Source organism: Ctenocephalides felis, unplaced genomic scaffold (genome assembly GCF_003426905.1).
Source record: "Ctenocephalides felis isolate EL2017-DRISC unplaced genomic scaffold, ASM342690v1 CF-g0.4_SCAFFOLD_03570, whole genome shotgun sequence".
In the NCBI taxonomy this organism is placed as follows: Eukaryota; Metazoa; Arthropoda; class Insecta; order Siphonaptera; family Pulicidae; genus Ctenocephalides; species Ctenocephalides felis.
In genome coordinates, this window is record NW_020539724.1 from 19,697,733 (window position 1) to 19,721,820 (window position 24,088).

At 28.7% G+C, this 24,088-nt stretch overlaps 1 protein-coding gene across 1 annotated transcript in view; it reads left to right on the forward strand.

Annotated features, from left to right (window-relative positions):
• Window positions 1-782: 782 nt before the first annotated feature.
• The window catches only part of LOC113383542 (sortilin-related receptor-like), a 37,021-nt gene continuing 13,715 nt past the window's right edge, over window positions 783-24,088 (forward strand). The window contains exons 1-11 of the mRNA XM_026621801.1: window positions 783-803; window positions 14,278-14,553; window positions 20,515-20,676; window positions 21,076-21,191; window positions 21,853-22,021; window positions 22,093-22,352; window positions 22,719-22,773; window positions 22,875-23,024; window positions 23,144-23,518; window positions 23,622-23,847; window positions 23,916-24,029. Coding sequence (XP_026477586.1) covers window positions 783-803; window positions 14,278-14,553; window positions 20,515-20,676; window positions 21,076-21,191; window positions 21,853-22,021; window positions 22,093-22,352; window positions 22,719-22,773; window positions 22,875-23,024; window positions 23,144-23,518; window positions 23,622-23,847; window positions 23,916-24,029 — 1,924 coding nt within the window. The remainder of the gene's footprint in view (window positions 804-14,277; window positions 14,554-20,514; window positions 20,677-21,075; window positions 21,192-21,852; window positions 22,022-22,092; window positions 22,353-22,718; window positions 22,774-22,874; window positions 23,025-23,143; window positions 23,519-23,621; window positions 23,848-23,915; window positions 24,030-24,088) is intronic.

The following is a 24,088-nucleotide window of genomic DNA, read 5'->3' on the forward strand; positions in this document are numbered from 1 at the left end:
CCACTTATGTTATGAATGAAGTCTCTATATTTTATTTGAATCACTCTAATGATCGTCTAATTATGATTATATTTCAATTTTTATCTAGTGAGCTTGGCTATGGCTTTATGATAAGAACTTGTGAAATCACTTGGGTGGTTTGGTATCCACTTTGGTCAGCTTGATATCAAGAGTAGTAGTGGTATCAGAATTTTGCTTAAGATTGAAAGTCTTTGATACATGTGATGTATAAAAAAGTAAAAAATATTCCGGGCTATTATTTATGATCACTCAACAGAAAGATGATGGTTAACCACTGGGTTACCTTCTCGAATCACTAGATTAAGGGAAATATCTGCTTAGAGCCTTCAAAAAATAGCTTTTTTAAGGAATTTTTATGAAAGGAAATAAATATTTATTCGATACGAAACTTTCAGGTTTTATTGTTATATATTTCAACATTTTCCTCAAAATTTTTCATTAAAATATATGCCGGGTACAAGCATCTTTCCAAAGCGCAGGCGCAGGTCACAATTTCCATCCGAAACAAAAAAACAAAACAAATTCATAGTTTCGTTAAAGATTTAGTAAAATTTAGTAAAAAAAAAAAAATCTAGAACAAGTGGAAAAATTTACCTATTTTTTTGTACTTCAAAAAAATCATGTTTTTTGATATAAAAAATTATTTATAAGATAACTTAAGATTGTTTGAAAAAGTGGGTTAATTATAACTTTTTTATAAGGTTTTTTCGGTTTCAACTAGAAGAGAATATAATCCATAATCAATTTTGTCTTGTTTCGACATGACGTTCAGTTTTGTTCAAGTGGGAGGGCCTTTATCTTGCAACCACAAATTTCTCAGTTCAAAACTGCGTTTTGTGCAAACTGATACCAAAATAAAATTATTTTGATATTAATACTCATTCAAATAAATGGCAAAGTAATATGGTTTTTCATATAAAACGTTTGACTGTTGCTGGTCATGCACTACTAGCACTACTCATTTTATGTTGTCTCATTCTTTTGTAATCATATTGCTATGTTTGGTCAATATATATCGGGTTGTCAAAACTTTGTAACAATTATGTTAACATCAGATTGAAATATATATTTTTTCAAATTTGTTAAATTTATTTATACTTGAATTTTTTAAAATATTTTGTGCGTTTCCTCGAAATTTTATTTTTGCGATTAAATACGTCGCATGATGTCAGTAAGCAACTGCACGGTTTGGTCCGTTCATTATCAAGGACGGCTCAGTCGTTGATGAATCATGTGTGTAACATGAACATTCACTCTACAACTGGAGTATAATCAAACATCGCATCTAGTGATTCATTTTTTAAATATATTAAATTTCATTATGCATCCTGTTCACATTGTCAAAATATCGTGACTTTGATTCATATTAATGACTAAAATATTATCACTTCTGCGGCTTTTTGCAGAATTTTATTTCTAAGGGATCGTGGTACAACTATGTCAGATTATTACATTATTTATCTCATGTCAGCTATAAGTAAGCAAATTTTTTACAAATGAGCCGTCAATGACCCCCGATAATATAATATGCTACGTTAAATTATTAAATAATTTAAACGGGCAATCTAATATTGTTATTAAAATGCAACCATGCAAGTAATTCTCTATCTGAGACTTTCCATAGATTTTTAATGTAATACTTATGAGCATATTCTAGCAATACTCCTCGAAAGGCTATTTTTATTTATCATATTTTGGATATGTATTGAAAATCTGATATCTCTTCAGCTTGATTAGAACAGGCATAAAACCCAGAATCAGTGTTTGTTAGACCAACTTCTTACCAAGAGTCAAGGCAACTAAATGATTGGAATTTTTTTGGAGACTAGTTGGAGATAATAAAAATATTATCACTTCTGCGGCTTTTTGCAGAACTTTATTTTATATTTAGTATCCATGGTACAACTGTCAATGAGTAATATTATATTCATGAATATAATATTTGTAGTCAATTTCCGTAAAAAAATGATAAACATTAACAAATTACTGTGTGATGATAGTATAATATGATTAAAAAAAAAATAGATTAAAAAGACAGCCCAGTGCCGCAGTGCTATTAAAACGCAACCATGCAAATGATTATCTACATGAGATTTTTGTTAAATTTTTAATGTAATACTCATGAGCATAATCCAGCAATAGCCCTCGGAGTGCTATTTTTACTTATCACATTTTCGATATCTAGTGAAAATCTGATATCACCTCAGCTTGATTATAACAGAATCAGTGGTTGCTAGTCCAACTTTTTACCTAGAGTTAAAGCAACTAAACCGTCGGAAATTTTTTGGAGACTAATGGTGATAATAAAAATATTATCACTTCTGCGGCTTTTTGCAGAATTTGATTTCCTAATTTAGTACCTAATTTTATGTTTATGAATATAACGTTTGTAGTCATTTTTATTAAAATGATAGTAATATAATATGAAGCCAAGAAAAAATAGATTAAAAAGGCAGTGCTTTTAAAATGCAACCATGCAAGTGATTCTCTATCTAATGAGATTTTTGTTATATTTTTAATGTAATATTTATGAGCATAATTCAGCAATAGCCCTTGGGTATATAATAACCTTTCGATTATAATTTTATTTACCATATTTTGGATCTTTAATGAAAATCTAATATCACTTTAGCTTGATTAGAACAGGCATAGAACCCAGAATCAATGGTTGCTAGACCAATTTCTTACCATAAGTCAAGGCAACTCCTGTATACATTATTGGACATTTTTTCAAGACTAGTTGGAGATACTCTGGAAAAAATATAATATAATGTTTTATTTGTATTTGTATTAAATTAGTAGATTAGTTGCAGATGTCTAGATCTTGTCTAATTTGTTTTGACGATCATTTGGCTCTTGCATATATCTATTGCTTTTATTAATCTTTTTATCGTTGATACAAAAGTCTCGATAGGATATCAGTCTGGTACATGATAATGATGAATAAATATCAATATAACACAGCAAATTGTTGCAAAATATGGTTGGTATTAAAGATTTAATATATCTTATAAAAATCGATAAAAAACGATGAATATTTTTCTTGTATTTAAAATAGAGATGGCGAATCTGATGACAACAGAATAGTCAATCCCTAGCGATGGACAAATAATTTGCTATTTTTCATCTTAATTAGTTAATTCTTGCTTATTTAGTAAAGTCCTAGTATTATTTTTGTATTTTTACTGACATTTTAGATAGTAGTTAATATATTGTAAAGCTTCTGGATCAAATTCGGGTTCATCGTTAAAATTCAGGCCACAACTAAAGAAGTTAGTTCAAAATATTAGGTGTTCCACGATTTTGGAAGAGGCAATAGTTCCATCTTGATATTATTCTGGAAACTTTTAGAATTGCCTGGTGGCAGAAAAAAATCGTAATCTTCCCATTTCATATTAGAAATAGGGCTCGCCCGTAGGTAAGCGGTTAAGAGCGACGGGTCTTGATTCCGAGGGTCCGGGTTCGAGATCCGCTCCGAGCTGCCTGTGGTCAAGCAGTAGTGTCAACGGTTTCACTTGGATATATAGATAGCAATATAGTTCCAAGTTAAAGTAGCCCTTGCCCAGTATTGCTGCACTAATAAAAAGTCAGCCCTATTAGATTAATTCTAAGAATAAAATCATCAAATATGGATGGATTAACCATTGGATTACCATCTAAAATTCGGAGATGCTTCAGCCCAACAGCTCATGGACGTAAGGTTCTGATTGCTGTTCAGATATGAGAAAAAAATGTTAGAAATTAGGATGGTTGATGGTCGATAATGACATGTCTTCTGATAAGTCAAACTTGCGGATTAATGAAATTTTTGATTATGGTTCAGTACTAGAAATGTGAAATCCTCTTCCATAAATTTTTATGTGAAAATTGTCACGTAACGCAACGTAACGTGTTGGCTGGTCTTGGCAATAAAATCATTTAATTGCGCGTGGGACTGGAGTTATCGGCTCATAAAAGTAAAATGCACACAGTAGTCTCTTGGTGCACCCAAATACATAGATATACACACATACATACATACAAACATAAACATACATATATAAGGCATATAACTTATATATTACAACAGTAACTAAATTACTTATTAGAATAACCATTTATCATTATAGTTCAGTTTTTATTATATAGGGTGGTCCACCTAGTGGTCCTAGTGGTATAGTGATCGTCCGGTTTAGATACTACTGTAAAGAAAACATATAAAGTATTATACATCGTTAGAAAGGTCTCAAAATTCTAAGTTTTTTCCCATATATCACAACTTCGAATTCTGCACGGTGTGGCCTATAGGCAAGTTGCTATCGATAAATTCCAATTTTTAAATGGGCCACCCTATACTTAAAACGTGATCAAGCACAATTTACATATTTATATTGCCAATACTTTATGCAATGTGAATTATGGGCTCAGATTATATTCAGACAGTCAAAATTGTTTTACATTTACCATTGTTAAACATCTGGTTCCAATACCTTATTTTTCTTAACAAAATCTACTCTTGAATTGTGCTAATTAATATATATAGCTATAATTCTTGTTTTTTTTCAACAACAAAAAATATTGATTGTTTATTTAATTCATATTTTGTAGATACTTTCATTGACTGTATGAAAGTTGGCATGTTTTATCATTTTTTGAGATTTAGGTCGGAATATAACTATAATAAAACGAGTGGTAAAAGTAAAGTAAAACTATAGTAAAAAGAGTAGAAAATTGGTGATACAACATTGATAAAATAGAGATCAAAATGATTACTAGCAATAGTTCATTAAAATGAGATCATTAAAAAAAATCATTAAAATATGTGTAATGCATGTAATGGATTCAGTTTTCGAGAAACTCCTTTTCAGTAATATAACAGTTCACAGATCAACAGTTTGCATCCAAAATTAGATCAAATGATTTGCCAAATAATACGATAAAGTTGCTGTTAATAAAAACCTTTTGTTATTAAGAGCGTTAGTGTTGCTATTAATGAAGACCTTTTCCTGTCTATTAAGATCGTTAGTGTTTCTGATACATAAATTGACAATATTTACATGGATTTTGTTGTCAGATTTCTTGCAATATTGCATTCTGTTGTGTAAGATGAAACCTGATAGATTGCTTAACACTTTCACCTCCGGTGACACCAACGTAACTAGCCGCAGGTAGAACAGTCGTCTTTGATAAAAATATGGTAAAATTACACTATATTTAATTGTATTATACTTCATACAAGATAACAAATGAAGAGAAGTTAAGAAATGAAGAAGTTTTGAGAAGAGTGGTCGAAGAAAGGACTCTACTGAACACAATTCTCAAAAGAAAAGGAAACTGAATCGGTTCCGTTCTGCAAAAAGAATATCTCCTGCACGACGTCGTTGAGGGTAAAATAGAAGGACTGAAAAGAATGGGAGGAAGAAGAATGCAGACGATTGACGACTTACGCGAGAAGAGAAAATACAGGGAAGTGAAAGCTGAAGCGCAGGATCAAGAAGCATGGAAGCAGAAGTTCCAGAAACGAAAACACAAAAAGTTTGGGGGGGGGGGAAATAGTGGTAATGGGAATCATAGACAACGAAGGGTAAGGGAATCATTTATTTGTGGTGGCTCTCGCACCAAGGACCTGCCTTTGGACAGACTACCATTTATTATTATCATTCTTCATTCATCCATTCATTCATTGGAAGCAGTGAAAACTATTCTATAATCATATATGTTTATTTTCCCTTTACACGCTTGAGCAGCTTTATAAAAAAAATCCGTTGATGATGAGCAAATTTTATGTGAATGAACCAGGAAGTGTTATTTGAACGGATCTGAAAGTGTTAAGAATTCGCAGCCTGATTGTATTTTTTTTCTGAAATTTTTTTTTTAAATTTTTTTTTTTCTTGAATAGCAATCAGACTTAACAGTTCTATGAGCTGTTGTGTCGAACCTTCTTCTTAAAAACGTTACTTTTTCGAGGGCAACTCAAAGGTTGGCCTGTGTTAAATTGATAATATTTGATATTAGAATTTCTTTAATATTGATGACTTTGAGCAATGACCGACCAATTTATTATTTAGTTATAGGGATATTTAGACTTGGAAAGTTTTCCATATATATTTTCAAGTGAAAATCGATGTCACTACTGGATCATATCAGGCTGTCCGAAGTGGTTATCAAACCTGGTGGGTAGCTGGTCATTATCCAATCATCAAACATTTGGTTCTTTTTATTTTATTTTATTTTCATTGAACATCAATTCTAACAGCAATCAGAACTTAACAGATCTATGAGCTGTTGTGTTGAACCTTCTCCTTAATAATGTTACTTTTTCGAAGGCAACCCAAGCGTTGTCCTATCTATATTGATATATTTTTATTATTAGAACTTTCCTGATATTGATGACTTTGAGCAATGACTAGTTATAGGGATATTTAGACTTGGAAAGTTTTCCATATATATTTTCAAGTGAAAATCGATGTCACTACTGGATCATATCAGGCTGTCCGAAGTGGTTATCAAACCTGGTGGGTAGCTGGTCATTATCCAATCATCAAACATTTGGTTCTTTTTATTTTTATTTTATTTTCATTGAACATCAATTCTAACAGCAATCAGAACTTAACAGATCTATGAGCTATTGTGTTGAACCTTCTCCTTAATAATGTTACTTTTTCGAAGGCAACCCAAGCGTTGTCCTATCTATATTGATATATTTTTATTATTAGAACTTTCCTGATATTGATGACTTTGAGCAATGACTAGTTATAGGGATATTTAGACTTGGAAAGTTTTCCATATATATTTTCAAGTAAAAATCGATATCATTACTGGATCATTCAGGCTGTCCGAAGTGGTTATCAAACCTGGTGGGTAGCTGGTCATTATCCAATCATCAAACATTTGATTTTTTTTTTTATTTTTATTGAACAACAATTTTAACAACAATCAGAACATTTCTATAAGCCGTTGCCATAATCATTTCTATAAGCTTTTGTGATGGATCTTCTCCTTTGCAACATTACTTTTTCGAAGGCAACCCAAGGGTTGTCCTATTTATATTTGATACATTTTTATTATTAAAATTTCTCTAATATTTACTACTTTGAGTTTGCTGGGGGATATTTAGAGTTGGAAACATGACCATCTATGTTTTCAAGTGAGAATCGATATCACTACTGGGATCATACCATACAGGCTGTCCAAGGTGGTAATCGAACCTGGTGGATATCTAGTCAAAGACCAAAGTCTTTACCACTCTGATTCTTGAATATGGAAAATTTATTCTGATCATGGAATGCACTTGGAAAAACATCAATAATAATTTATGTTTGCAGTAGCTGATTATCATATACACTCGATAACGGTGTGCCATTATCCACATGTGTCCGATGTGATTGTGCATAAATCAATTTGACAGAAGACAGTTCTAAAAACAGATGCGTTTAAAAATAGTTTGTTGATTGTTGTTCGATATGACTTGCATTTGAGTACTTACACATGGGAATTATTGATATAAATAATATGTAGAGTTGAGATAATGCTCTTTTCGTTTTAATTCAATATCGACACACACCCACAGATATATATATATATATATATATATATATATATATATATAATAGAACTAATATGAGTAGACCCTTGTCAATGAACGCAACGGATGTGTGGTTAATAGAAAGTTCTAATAATAATCTAAATTATGTGAGAAACTTTTTCTACTATAAGTCATTGCAATGAACAAGATATGTGTATATATATGGGAGAGCGGGGCTTAAAGGTCCACGGGTAAAAAGATCCACCACCGATATTTCAAACACCAGTAAAGTCAAGAATTTTTACAAGAATATTTCAAAGTAGAGGGAAAAAGATGTTTAACCAGCCACCACATTGATTCTTATGACATTGCTACCGGGAAACAAACGTCCAAGTTTGAAAATCCATAACAAAAGTATTTTCTTTCAATGTTAGTTTTTGTGGCCGTGAGCGATATTGTTTAATTTACGAGACCTTGATATAATTTTTAAGTATACGTAATTTTGTGGTTTTATAAGATGTATTGTCAAGTTCAAGTTAGATTCAACAGTTTTTTTTTATAAAAAATCTATAAAAGCTTACACCTGGGTGGAGTGAAAAGGGCCAACTCAACCTTTACCGTGGCGATGGTTTAAAAAATAAAAAATAGCAAATGAAAAAAGTAAATTAAGTTAATATAAAATTCTATTTTCAAGAGATAAATTCTCTATTTTCAAGAGATAAATTCTCTATTTTCAAGAGATAAATTCTCTATTTTCAAGAGATAAATTCTCTATTTTCAAGAGATAAATTATCTATTTTCAAGAGATAAATTCTCTATAAATATTGCACCTATGAAGTTTATATTTTGCTTTTGTTGAATTGTGTATGGATATTATTTTGTAAAATCTTTTTAAAATTAAAAGAAGACATTTGACCTGTTTGCCTCTTGGCTGTCGCAATTTACCCCGCCTGTGGGATAAAAAGGACCTGGTTACAAATTTTTGAAAAACAGCAAATATAATACATTGCTGCATTGATAGGAGTTTTACTGAACATAGTCATACAGTTGTTTGTTTGACATACATTATTTGTCGTGAAATAATTGGTTTGGTTGTCACAATATAATTGCTCAAAGTCAAATTGGACCTTTGTGACCCACCCTATCCTATATATGAATTTGTTCGACATAAAATATATTATTTTTGAACAGCCATGCATTCAAATGAAATATTATATCTCATCATTCAGCAAGTAAAAACACAATAAAGAATTAAAAAAAACTAATCTTTTTCGGGGCAATTAGTACATTTCTTAAACAGACATGTGCTTTTTGAATATATGAGCCCACTCCTTCTTTTTTTGTTCTATTTTATTAGCCGATTTTAATGTTTAAATATTTTGAGTCTACAATTTGCCTGATCAATTAGTGTAAATACAAATAATTAATTTTATTTTAAGCAAATGGTATAACAAAGGTAAAATATTATTTTATTGAGGCTCTCTATTTTATTAAAATTTTCTTGTGAACAAGTCAATGTTTGAAGATTCCATGACCAACATTTTTAGTATTGTGTTTCGAAGACAATGGAAAATCTGCTCTGCTGAAATTTTCTTTGATCAAGTTTAAGTAATTTATCTGTTCAGTTCATTGAACTTTATAAATAATAATCGAAGAAATTTTGTGCTTTCCGTTTATTTCACAAATATGGAATAATAAATATTTATGTACACACACCCGCACACATATATATATATATATATATATATATATATATATATATATATATATATATATATATATATATATGGAGTAATAATTAACACATACGAATATAATATATGGTCGGTTTGGTCATGAGAGAACAACGACCTTCTTTTATTATAAGTTTATTGACTGGACGCTTATGGGTACACATGCATCACATATAAATGTTATATATATATATATATATATATATATGTATGTATATATAAATGCATCTTATTTTATGGCAAATACATCAAATTTATATGTTAATGCAAACTGAAAATTGTTGCTATCGCTCGATACTGACTTATTGCTAAAAAAAAAATTGTTCCATATTTAAGATTGATTTTTTTTACTTATCTGTAGAGTTTATTTTCAAATTTATTTTTACTTCTTTTATTCTTATTTTTAAGCGGCGATCAGAACTTAACAGTTACTCGAGCTCTTGTAATGATACTTTTTTTCAACCATGACGCTTTTTAGAAGCCAATCTAATGGTTGGTTTATCTACTGAAGAGATATTAATTACTGGTTCTCTTCTTGATATGTAAAAACAAACACTTTTTAAGATTTATAGATTTTATTTTAAATTATAACTTAAAGGATTAAGTGTTGATATTTTAGTCTGTACTTGTTGGCGATTCAATCATGACTCCCGCTCCATAATAATCAGTTTACCTGATTCGACCCTTATTGTCGGATAAGGGTCGATTTATAAAAGTTTTATATAAATGGTACCAACATACAAGATAAAATTACAAACTTATCTTAATGAAAATGTGATAAACATGAAGTATTATTATAATTACATAATAGATCTTAACACTACATTTGATATATTTTTATTAGATTTTATCTAGTATTGACAATATATATTTTAATTTTAATGCAGAAATGTCGTAGAGTTGCTTATTTTACTGGGAGACATTTTTTGTTCTATATTTCCAAGTTAAAATGGATATCACTACTGCTTGACATCAGATGCGAGATTGAACCCGGGTCTCTAATGCTTTATATTTAACCGTATTAATGCATATGATTAATGGTAAAAATATACATAAATTGAAATTCTAGGAATTGTGTAGAATATTCTATAAAACATATTAAATTATATATGTAATTATATATAAATTAATCATATTCACATAATTATAAATATTAAAAAATATGGCAAATATAAAAACAAATTTTTGACTTTAAAATAATTACAAAAATAATAAACCGTATTTTGAAAGTGATAAAACTGCCAATATTACATTATTACCAAATCTTAAGAATATGCTTTATTTATTATTTTATGAAATAAATGTAATATATGTATATAAGATAAGATGAACAAAATAGGAAAGAATATGGCTATTATATTGTGAGGCCAAAAAATATGCCACGTCAATATAAAGGTCTAATTCTAAATTAGTATTGGTTATATAAGGTTGCCATAAAGTTGCTTAATAGATTTAAAAAAAATTATATAAATTGTATAAATTTGTATGAATTGAATGTTGGCAAATGTATTTAGTTTAACAATCAATAAACCTCTGCTCAATAATGCTCAACATCAATAAAAAATATCTTAAACTTTATAAAAAATTTGTTCTAAAATCCATATGTTTCGGCTAGAGTCATGATTATCTCTTTGTGGAAGAATGCTATGGCAGAATGTGTTCATAAAAAAGTTTTAAAAATTACAAAATAAGTAGTTAAACGTACTTACAATTTGTTCTAATATGTTTTTAAAAATAAACTAGACAATACATGTTTTTTGTTAACATTTTGCCTCAATTCAGCTCAACATATTTAATTCTAATGTCGAATTGTGTGTGAAATTAATTTTAATGTGGAATTGTGTGATTTTATTGATGCACTTGATTTAACGTTATTATTTAATTTTTTTTATTACTTTATTTAAATGTAGTTGTGCCTTGTTTTTATATCGTTATGAAACTGCCAAAGCTAATGTCGATATTATTATACCGTTTTATCGCCATATCTATTTCGAGATAAATATGGTGTGACTATTTTTTTATTGTTTGCATATAGAGAATGATTCACCTGAACTTCTATGACATTGTACATCTAAATATATCAACATGTATCTCATATACATACATCATTTTATACCGCTAATAAAGTATAATAATATTTTTAATTACACTACACGGGTATGTTATTTTTAGAGTTTGTTTTATTATATAGTCTCGTTAGAGTCTTGTTTTTGTTTTGTGGAATGTTTATCATAAAAAATACATTTTAAAATGTCATTCGGAATATATTTTTATGAGCCTAAATAGTCCAAATTTTAGTAGAGCATTGAAGGAAACGAAACATTTTTACCGGAATTTTCATTTTCATTCCTTAACCACATACTAACATAGAGCTGAATGATGTTACATTGAAAATATCAATACATCTGCAATATGAGATATTAGAACTTAAATTAAAAATAGAGTCAAATCGATAATTCGCCATTAGACGAATTTTATATAGGTATATTTTTATTTTAATAAATTATTATTAGCATGGAACCCTAAGCTGTTGTTTTTTTTAATATCGCGAATAATTTTTAATTATTGCTCTTTATTGACTACTCGTCTCTCATTTATTCATCACTAATTCTTCATTTTTATATCAAAATTATGCTTAATATTTTGTGACTGCATATTTTACATAACTATGCTTCATTTAACTTTTTCTGAATTTTTCTGTGAGCTTATCTTCATTATTTAGCTGATTTTGCTCATCATTCAAGCAGTATTAAAAATTGTCGAAAATGTTAATAAAAAGTTGAAAAACTAACCCTACGATTGAACAGATATTGTCAAAAAATAGGTAACACATTTATATTATAAACTTACAGTAATAAATATGTTATAAATAAATATATGTTGATAAACAATAATTAGAAATTGAACCGGCAACTTGTCTTATCAGTGGACCTTAGTTCTGGTTTAAGTTTTTTTTCCTTAATCTAATTTCTGGCTGGAAGCCAGAAGTTTTCCTAATGATCAATAATAAAGTTTTCCAAGAGCATACTTTTCATGGTCGACAGCGGGCTGATAATGAAAATAATTTAAAAATGATAGATACATAATTTTATTACCTAAATTAGTTTATGATTTTATTAATTGAATAAAAGTAATAGATTACACTTTGCAATTAATCTAATTCAAGTAATCAGGAGCCATTGGCTTTGCTAGCAATAAAAAACCTTTATCTTGTATTCGAAAGTCTGTAATAACTTTGTCAGTTGGTTTGAGATAAGATAACATAAAAACACAAAAGTGTAATAATTGAATATGTCAAAATGGTTTGTTTTGATTTTTGAGATACTTCGTGGCTCTGTGAAAAAGTGCTTTGGCCTTGCACAAGGATCTAGGTTTGATACCCACCTCAGACAGCTTGATGCAAAGCTCTTCCTCTAAATGGTATTAATATCATTAGAAGGAGGAAAACTTTAAAGAATTTCTAAATTAGTTAGTTGAAAATTCTGTCGGCAACATTTGGAATTCAGCAAAGTACCTACCAATATATTTGTTTTCAATGCTATTTGTATATAATTACTTATATTTTTCCAAACAAAGATGGTTTAGGTTGATCTCAACAGCTGATATACAAATCCAGAAACAACTCAATAAAATCAAAATATTTTATTTAAATATTAAAAGTGATTTTCTTTGTTTAAATATCAAAAGTGAAAACTTATTCATAATGGTGCAGATGCCATTAGAAAAAAATTTTTTTCAAAGTTGATTGCAAACCTTATGAGCAATCTAAAAAATGATAAAATTATAAAACTGTTTTTGTTATATTAATTTTTTCTCTATAATTTAATATCTTTGATATTACATTATTAACTTAATTTATATTATGTGGGCATATTATCTGTTTTTCATGAGTATATCAGAGGGTCAATGGCATTGCTTTTGTACATAATAGTCGACAAATAAACTAAAAATGTTTGTAAAGTCGACTTTATCTGTTATACTCCGATAACATTATTCGAAATCAGCGAAAGCTAACTAATTTGCATTCACATTATACAAAAAATTAAAATATTATATTCGAATTCTGAAGGATTTTCCTATTCATTGATAATTGCTCACCTTGGCTTTGCAACTACAAGTTAATAGTTAATTTCCACCTCGGACAGCTTGCTATCAAGCAGTAGTAGTAACCATTGACGACACTTTCAAATGAAATTAGCTTTTTGGAGCTTTGCTATTAAAAATATGACCAGAAATATAAGTAAATAAATATCACAATCAAAATGGAACCTTGGTTCAGAATAGGAACCTTGGTTTTGCAAATACAAGTTTAAAGGTTCAATTAGGTTCAGACAACTTGATATCAAGCAGTAGTAATATCCGTTGACACTTTCAAATGAAATTAGCTTTTTGGAGCTTTGCTGTTAAAAATATGACCAGAAATATATATAAATGAATATCACAATCAAAATGGAACCTTGGTTCAGAATAAGAACATTGGTTCAGAATAAGAACCTTGGTTTTGCAAATACAAGTTTATAGGTTTAATTAGGCTTCAGACAACTTGATATCAAGCAGTAGTAATATCCGTTGACACTTTTAAATGAAATTAGCTTTTTGGGCTTTGCTGTAAAAAATATGACCAGAAATATAATTAAATAAATATCACAACCAAAAAGGAAAAAAACTTAATCACCCAATCAATTCTCTTGGCGTCTGAAAGCCTGAAACAATATTTATTATTAATAAATAAATAATAAATATTGTGGGCTAATGATTTTTGAGACGCTTCTAGGATTTCATTTAATGAATGTGCTAAGTTATTTCTGCTAAGTTATTACTGTAGAGCTATATAGCTATATAAATAATATTGGATCTTTCTTAAAATATTATGTAGACATTAGTATGATAACACAATTGCAGTAATTATTGCACTGTTTATATAATGATAAATTGGCTGATATTTTACCACATTGATTGGTGGAATACTATAAATATTTACTTACTTGTACCTATTTTATTAATCTTTATCTTTTTCAGATCAATGCCCTGAATGATTCGCACCAGCAAATGATGGTCCACTGGGTCGGCGAGTCGAGTGATGTGATAATTTGCTTGTCTCGGGATTCAACGGCGTCCAAAATTCAAGAGAAACTTGGTGGCAATCAGTCAAAATTGGTACCACCTTCTTCGTCGGTTTATATTTCTTATGACTATGGCGACACTTTCGTCAATAAAACTTCAATGTTTGCTTTGGTCAACGGATCGATTGCTTCGATGGACAAATATTACACACATCCTAAGTTCAATGCATATGTGAGTAAAAAAAAATCATATTAGTAATAAAAACTAATAGTAATAATGATATATTAAAATTCTACAATTTATATGACTAAAATTCATGGATAAATTCGATGATATCCAATTTTTGGATACTTTTGGACAAATATTTTTGGAGTATTAATCTGTTTGGTGGATATTCGTTGCCATAAGTTTTCCAGCAACTTATTGGAACTCTTTTGGGAAAATAATAATTTTTCAAGTTCCATACTTTATTTATATGTATTTTTGTATTTTATAACAAAATCTTCATAACATGGAGCCTTTTTAAAATTTTGGGCTAATGCATAAAAATCACATGGATGAGTAATGTAAATTTACATTTCAAGCATAACTTATTTTTATTTAAATATTATGAATTTTTATGGAATATATTTCGTAATATTTTCAAAATATTCTATGAAACTTTTGCTGATATATTAATAATTCCACCTTTCAAAGAATCATTACTACAATACAACAATATTATAATAATAATATTATATTATTCACTATATTATTTTTCTTCAATACAAGTATTATTATATTATTACACTTTGATATGGATTACATCAGAATTTTTGTTTATGAACAAAATTATATAAAAGTAGCATCAACAAAGTATTTTTGAAATTTGCAGAAAATAGCGTTTTTTTAAAAAAAATATTAACTCACATTGTAGAGTAGGTAAGAAGACGAAAAATTGAGTTACTTTATATTAAACATTCTTAAATTTTGATGATGGAAATTTTGTAGGAATTAAAAACTTTCATTATAAAAGTTAGTCATGCAAGCTCAATTTTTTATATAATTTGGGTTGCCTAAAATTTTAAGCTATCACGATTTTGATCTAAAAAAATCTAATTTTATCAGCAATCATCTTCAAATAAGAAACCTAATAAGTGTCCTGAATTTAAAACCTGAATTTTTCATTCAGCAGCTCTATAATACGAATATTTTAAAATTTGTTTCTAAGATAAACTTTCATAATTGATTTATTATTTATTACTGTTTACTATTAGTAATTAATAATAATGTTTTTATTATTATATTTTTGTTACTGCACTTACTTAGTACATAAGTTAAGACCTCTTATCATTATTTATTGTGTTTCGATTTGCAAATTTATTATTGGATTTTCGAAACACAAAAGTCGTAATATTTGCCTTATCTAATCTCTTTATATATGTGATTATTTTTATCAATATGCATGAAAAATTTGGTTTTTATTGTAGACGATTCAATCTATTCGATAGGCATAATCTGTTGCTTTTTAAATAGAATTTAATACATTTAATTCTAGATTAGTCTGGGATAAAGTTTTGTATGAAAACTTGAAGCTTAACAAAAATACTTAAATAATGCATCTCGCTTTTTTCTATTTGTTACATTTCATACACAAATACTCGATAAACTGTAGAAAATGCTTTATTACTCTATTAAACGATTTCTTAAGAAGCTCTTTAGAGAATTTCTTTAACTTGATAAATCTTCAGAAAGTTCTATTATTGTTGCCTGTTGAAAAGTGTGTGAATTTTCTTTAATTTTTTTAATCTATGAATCATATAGAAATTGAGGAGGCATATGCTTCAAAAAATAAGTGACAACAAAGAAGTATTTGTGGTTTCATAATAAAAATTATATAGAACACTATACTACACAATGAAATACTTGAGCACTTCATGTAGTTAAAATCCTTTAGAATGTGTTTTAAAATGTTTCAAACATATTTTTTTATTATTAATAATTATGGAATATGGATTATCCCTGGCCTAGCGGTTAAAACTATGACCTTCCATTCATAAGTTCCAGATTCGACACTTAATTCGGTAGTCTGATGTCAAGCCGTAGAGTTTTTTACTTTATAACATCAGTTTTTACTTGATAATATAGGCAGCAATATGTTTTCAAAAATTTTCTTTCCACTCATTACTCCAATAAAATTAAGCAATATTAAAATTGCTAATTGTGAATTTAGCATTTAAGGTCTTTTTAAGAGTAAGAGCTCAAGACGCCTTTGGTCATATTCTGTTTCTTAATCTATAAATGTTTTTATCTTATAAATAATAAAGCATATTAGTTGGAAATTGAATATGAATATTGAATAATTATGTATTATTAAATTGTAATTCATATCACATTTTTTCGACCCATTTTATCAGTGGTTTGCAACCTTTTTTGCCCCCTGCTCTAATAAAAAAAAGTTGAGCATCCCTTAATTTTTTCAACAATTAAATTCTATAAATACACCAAATTAATATGCAATACTATTTAACAATATGCATAAAAACTAATAATTTTTCTTTTTATTTCTCAATATCATTTCAGAAATTTTGGGCGCGCTCCACAGCTTGGGAACTTCTGCATTAATCTTTTAGTAGTCAAATGTCTCTTGTCCATATTTGCTTATATTTGTTCCCATTATCTGACCATATGATTCAAACATCAGTTAATTCTTTCTCTTAATGGCTTTGCCTTATCGTGCAGATATAATTTGTTTATTTGGATTATTATATATAGGATACAAAGTCCTTTTGCCTTCTTAGAATGATATTGATAAATTCAATAGGCGTTGTGTTTGTTTTTTATGGAGATAAATCTGTGCATAAACTATTGGGTATTTATCAGTTTAGCAATAAATAGTTTAGTAATAATATAACATTAGATAAGAATTTTGGGAACGAATTTTTCTTGGAATTAACTATGTGAAATTTGCCAATGTAATATTACATATTAGATAATTTATATTTAGTTTATGAATAGTATTGAAAATAAATTACTATTGGAGGTAACTAAGAATAAGTGCAACTCATCAGAACAATATACTAATTTAAAAAATTGTAATTAATATTTAGTTTATGAAATAAGTATTGGAAGAGTATTTTTTCGGATTTGGCTATATTCTGTGATGTTATGGTTTTTAGGTAATTCTTTGATGTTGATTCCGAAAAAATCGCAGAACTTTGCTAACAGCTATAGTTTTTGATATAAATACCAATGTGCTAGGTTTACCCCAAGTTACAATAAAAAATAACGCATATTTTATATGATGCTTTCAAAGGTTCTTTTATATAATTTTCATGTCTAAAAAAGGCCTGATTGATTTCGTCGTAAGGGTGCGTCCATTAATCACATGATCGAGTTTTTAAGAATTTTTTGACCCTCTCCAATCCCCTTGGCGATACATGGTGATTTTCAAACTTACCCCCGTCTCCCACCGAACATTACGTGTATTTTTAGTTACGAGATAAAATCGTATTTTTTTTGAAAATATTGGGATTTAGAAAAAATCAGGTAAAAAATAAATAAACAAAAGTGGATGTCTCCAACAATTGTCAGGCATCATGTGGAAGAAAGTCTTATCATCCTTGATATGGCTTTTCCCAAGTCCTGATATCTTGGTGCATTCTTTTTCCTGCTATTTGACAACATCTCCAAGTCTTTCCAAAAACCGTTCTAAATGAGAGTACTGGCAATGAATTCAAATCCATTACATCAAATACATCAGTTTTTTATCTCTGGTCTCGAAATCCATGACAACATGGTAGGCAGAAGATGCTGATGGTTCTAGGTTGTTCACCATTAGCATGGATAGGGGTCGTGGTCGTAAGTAGACCCCATTACCTTTGGGGTATCGTATTTTATGACCATATGTTTCTATTGCCTAAATTTATTCCATTGATATTTACCACACAGAAGTAACAGTCGTCGATTTCATTATAATGAAATCTTTAATTCTGATTCTTTTTATATAGCCTCTTGATAATGTAAAGTTAATTATTATTAATTAATATATACAAATTGTTTATAGTCCAGTCATTTAAGCTGAATTTAGGTAAGAATCTCGGAATTCGAGATACCCAGCTGTAAGTCTGTAAATACTTGTATTTTGCGCCCTAAAAGTTGTCTCAAAATCTATATAGAAGGGTTTACGCAACATATGTAGGATTTGAGACAACTTTTAGGGTGCAAAATACAAGTATTTACAGACTTACAGCTGGGTATCTCAAATTCCGAGATGAACTTACTATAATGACTATTATTAATAATATTAGAACTGTTACACAAATGTAAAATAGAAATAACTTTTATATTTTAAACCTGTAACATTAGAATAGATAACAATAATTATATTTTTGTCACGTATGACAAATGTAACAAACACTCTGTAACGACTTTGGCGTCGGAATTCATTTAGGTTTAATTTACTTAATACAAAATATTCAAGTAAAAATGTAGGTTTATGTGAAATGTACAGTTATACATGTGCATTGTTTGTTCTAACAATTCAGAGTACGTTAGTTACTTTATAAAAACATTAAATATTATGTATGAAAAAATTATTAAGCTATAGATATTTTGTTCGACATTACATATATTTATTACTAGAATCATTATTGCATCATAGCACATTTCCTTATTTATTTCAAAACATTATTATTAAAATTTAATATTCTTTTTAATGAGTTAAACGTATATTTATTAAATTATAATAGTTTTAGATCTACGCATATCTACTACTAGTTCTATGTAATTGATGGTTTGTCATTTTGTTTTTCCCTCACTTTTAGAAATATAATTGTTTAAATTATACTGACAGATTTTTTAAGATACACAATGCAGATGCGTTTTACAATCTGAATTTATGGTTTTTTAATAACTAATATGTGGATCTTTATATACAGTTAATCAATAGTTGGATAGACTTGGTTCTTAATATAAATATTTGCAGAAATGTTTCATCTTGAGAAAATAATTCAGAAAGATCTAAATGTTACAGATTGCAATGAAAAATATAAATGTGAAAATTATAATGAAATAAATATATTATTTTATACTAACAAGCTAAATAACAAGACGTTAAAAAATAAAAAATTATGTGTTTATTCTTGGAATTAATACAATGGTTTGCAACTTTCCAGTAGAACCCCTGTTCTTTTACAAAAAATTGTTGCGTTTTTTTAATTTTTTTCACAATCTAATTTCACAAATACTTAATTGATATTATTCTTCCTATTATTATTCTATTTTAGTCATTTATCAGACTGCTAATTAATACACAATATTAAATATACCTAAAAATAATTATTTTTTTCATATCACTTCAATATTTCTGCTTTATTTTCAAAAATAGTATTTTGGAATCAGCTTACCCCCTTTGCAAGAGCATTTTCTCCACAGATTGGAAATCACCGTATTAATATATCTATATGAAAAATTAAATAGGATTTTGAAATTTTTTGAAAAGTATTATTTTATGCTTGAATCATTGAAAAGTAAATTATAAGGTAATATATTAATTCAATTTTTCGACGATCAACAATGTATTTTATTTATTTGAGTTTATGAAATACTGTAAACTCATAAATTTATATCCTTACTTTCAATTTTTAAATATGTGCCAAAATTAGCAGCTTATTATTGCAGAAAAGCACATTAAGAGTTTAAAAGTAATTTTTAAAAATCTATATTCTAAATTTGATAAATAATTTGTAATGTGAAATGTCTTATTTGTGATATGTTTTATGATATAGTTGAGACATTTTACTTAGAGTATATGTAAATAACGGTCATACACTGCTCATATGTTAATTTGCGAAAAAATGACGACTGTTTACAATATCGATTTATATTTACATTATAGGGATATGTGTTATATGTATATACAAACACTCACATACACAGACATATATATTAAAATATTTTACATTCCGTTCATCAAATTAAACAAAGTTAATATAGAAATAATTCTTTATACGATTCGACACTTGATGTGTTTCGAAATTTTCAAAACTTTTTCGAAATTTGCCAATCTGGAGCATCCTTTTGTCGTATATTATAATCTAGCTTGCTATAATCCTACCTAGATTTGTCAAACCCAGATCTTGATTTAAACTTACTTGTTTAATAATATATTATTCTAAAATGTTAGTTTGATATTAATTTATTTTTTTTTAGTTCGTTTTCCGTGATCTCTACTACAAGGTGTTGTTTGTGACGAGGGACATGGCTGGAACTTTCATCAGGCGGGACATCCCATTTACACCTTCCGATTTGTATTTCCATCCCGAAGACCCGGAAACATTTTTGGTGCACGACGAAGTTGATGAACAGAAAACGGTAAGATTTTATAGATACAATTATAATAGATATAAATGATAAAATTCGATACAATATTTATACAAATGCACTATGTTTTGATAAACGTTTTTCGAAACCAATCAAGATCTTCTTTGCTGTTTGTTTGTCTGTAAAATTGATAATCAATTGCTTATATTACCTGCAGTAAGATTTTATAAAAATGTTTTGAATTTTGTGTATTTTAATCCAGCTTACTGAAAAATATTTATTTTTACAATTTTTATCGAATAAAATCATTAACAAAATTTAATGATATGACTTATAATTAGTTAATGATAATAGGGTACGTTACATATTGTACAGCATTAATAAAAATGTATTTTAAATATTTATCATTAGAATGAGAATATTTATTAAAAATGTTTTTTATATTTTTAGTTGTACATAACGAGAAATTTTGGAGAAACATTTACACCCCTACAGAAGTATGTGAAGTCATTTGCATGGTCTTCAGGTTCTTCATCTGATGCATCAAATTATTCAGGTGGATCCAGGTAATAAGTTTATAAGTTTTTATATTTTGTTTCTAGAACGTAGCATTTCTCAACATTTTTCTGTTTTTTTTTTTTCAGTAATATTTTATATAGAATGTATCATTTTTTCAAACAATTTGCTATGTTTCTCTCAACTATATTTTAACATTTTATTGCAGTAAATATAAATTTCAGAAACTTATTGGCACAAAAATATAAATAATATTTTTATGTTTTAAGATTTTTTATAAATCAAATAATATCAACTTTGTCAACAGCATAAGTCTCTTAATTTTGTTGCTTTCTTATGTGTCAAAATTTTATTTTGGATATTGTTTCGTTATCATAATTATATTGTAAATATTTGAATACAAAAACGAGTATCTTTCAAATACTTCACATACCATTTTATGATGTTAATTCTGAACCATTTATGAAATATTTTAATCACATTGCTGAAACTATACTTTACTGCTAAATTTAGTATTTACATATTTATTTTTCTATATGGAAAAAGGTTAGACCTACTAATATAGTGCTTACTCTTAAAGTTCTTAGCAGTATAACTATTCTAAAATATACGGTCACTAAACAATTAACTCAAATATTCAAAAACTTAAATTTTTTACGATAACACAAAGAAGTAAGCATACATTTTCAGTGTTCATTTTTATAATTTCAGAATGACTTCTCCTTTGCCTTTGCTATTATATATTGAAAGAGCAGAACCAACGGACACAAGTACTGTTCTTACTGTGACCGCATTATCCCAGACAAATGTGTTGATTGGCAATGTCCAAGATTTCTTAGTTAGAGGAGACTTTATGTTCGCCACCAGGAAAAACAACAAGGTACAATATTTAATAAAACTATCATTTCAAACCAATGTTTGGAACTTAAACATAATACTATTTTTTTCCAGAACAATCTAGAACTACTGATTTCATATCGAAGAGCCCCTTTTGTAGTAGCTCATTTTTCATCAGAATTGAGCTTTCTAGCCATCCATGTGGCTGATGTGACAGATAGAAGACTGATGGTAGTGGGTGTTCATGGTGACACTGTAGCTCATCTCTATGTTTCTGAGAGCAATGAAGATTTCTCTAGAATTAATTTTGTTTTAAGCTTAGAAGGCATTTTGTGCCATGTTCCAAATAGTACGTGGACTGACACCTGGCTGAGGTAAGATAATTAAACAAATATACAAATTTCTTTATAAGAACAACATATTATAGTATAAAGTTTGTTTTTTTACAAAAAATATTAGTCTATATGTGTATGTATATTGCTATAACACATGTCATAGGTGGATATGAAGAATTTTTTTTACAAAAAATATTATTCTATATGTGTATGTATATAGATATAACACAATTCATTGATATGAAGACATTAAAGTCTTGCTAAAATTTTTCTTGTTGTCCATTTAGGATACATATAAAAAACTTTAATATTGATCAATCATATACTGTTTTTTACAATTAAGATATATGTACTTATATCATCATTAATAAGTAATATAATTTTAATTTATGTCTTATTTTCCAGTGATATTGCAGAAGAATCATTTGCTGACTTATACCGTGTTGAGGGTCTTCTTGGAGTCTATATTGCGTCCCGCGTTCTTTCTACTTCTACATTCAATAACAATGCCACCAGTAGAGGCAGAACTCAACCAGTTATATCACCAGAACATTTATCCAGTGTGATACCTTCGATCATGGTGCCACTTGGCGACCGATTTCTCCACCGCGACGAGATGACGATGGACATCCAATCAAATGCGACACCAACCTGGGATGCTCATTGCATTTGACTCAGAAATTCAGTCAGTTGTATCCTGTTACTAGATCGGTAATAAAGAAATCAAATTACAATATATATGTATGATTTTATTTCAAGGGTTTTCTGTAGATTACTTTTTTTTTATAGAGTGCACTAACTTGCTTCTATTTTTATTTTATCTATTGCAGGTTACAATACTCAGTTCCAAGTCCGCACCCGGCATCATTCTCGCCGCTGGTGTTATCGGACGCTCTTTAAAAGGTCATCCTGGTGTATTTTTAAGTCGAGATGGCGGCCTTACATGGAAGCAAATTCTAAAAGACTATTATTTCTTCAATTTCGGTGACCACGGTGGCGTTTTAGTCGCCGTGAAGTATTTTAAGACGAGAGGCGAAACGAAACGTCTTTTATATTCTACTGATGAAGGTGATACTTGGAAGAGTGTCGATTTCCATTCAAAGGATTTGAGAATTTACGGTTTGATGACGGAACCAGGGGAGAATACTACTGTTTTCACTATGTTTGGTTCAAGCCCTGGTCTACATCAATGGCAAATTATAAAGGTAATAAAATTTTAGAAAAAAATACCTTGATCATATTTAATAATATAAAACGTTTATTAAGAAATTGACATTACATATTTCAATATTATCTCTTTCTTCTTAGGTTGATTTGGCAGCCGCTTTCGACCGTATGTGCACGCCGGAAGATTACAAATTTTGGGCCCCAGGAGGCCTTTCTGGTGTTTCAGAAATGGCATGTTCTATGGGATCCAAAGATACTTATCAACGGAGGATTCCAAGGGCTAATTGCTATAATGGCAAAGATTACTCTAGACCAGTTAATAAAGAAGTTTGCGAATGCGGAGCTCACGATTTTGAATGTTCTCCAGGTACTAATATACATTACTAGAGTAATTTTTTTCTTGCATATCTATTAATTGCTAAAATTATGTTTCAGGCTTTACTCGTAGTAGCCAACCGTTTCACTGCATAAAAAAACCTGAACTATCAGAGGATCCATTTGCTGTTCCCGCCACTTGCAGACCTGGACAATTTTATAAAAGGACTAAAGGTAAGAAACTAAAAAAAAATTATTAATTAGCACTCATAATAAATTAGAAATCTCACAGT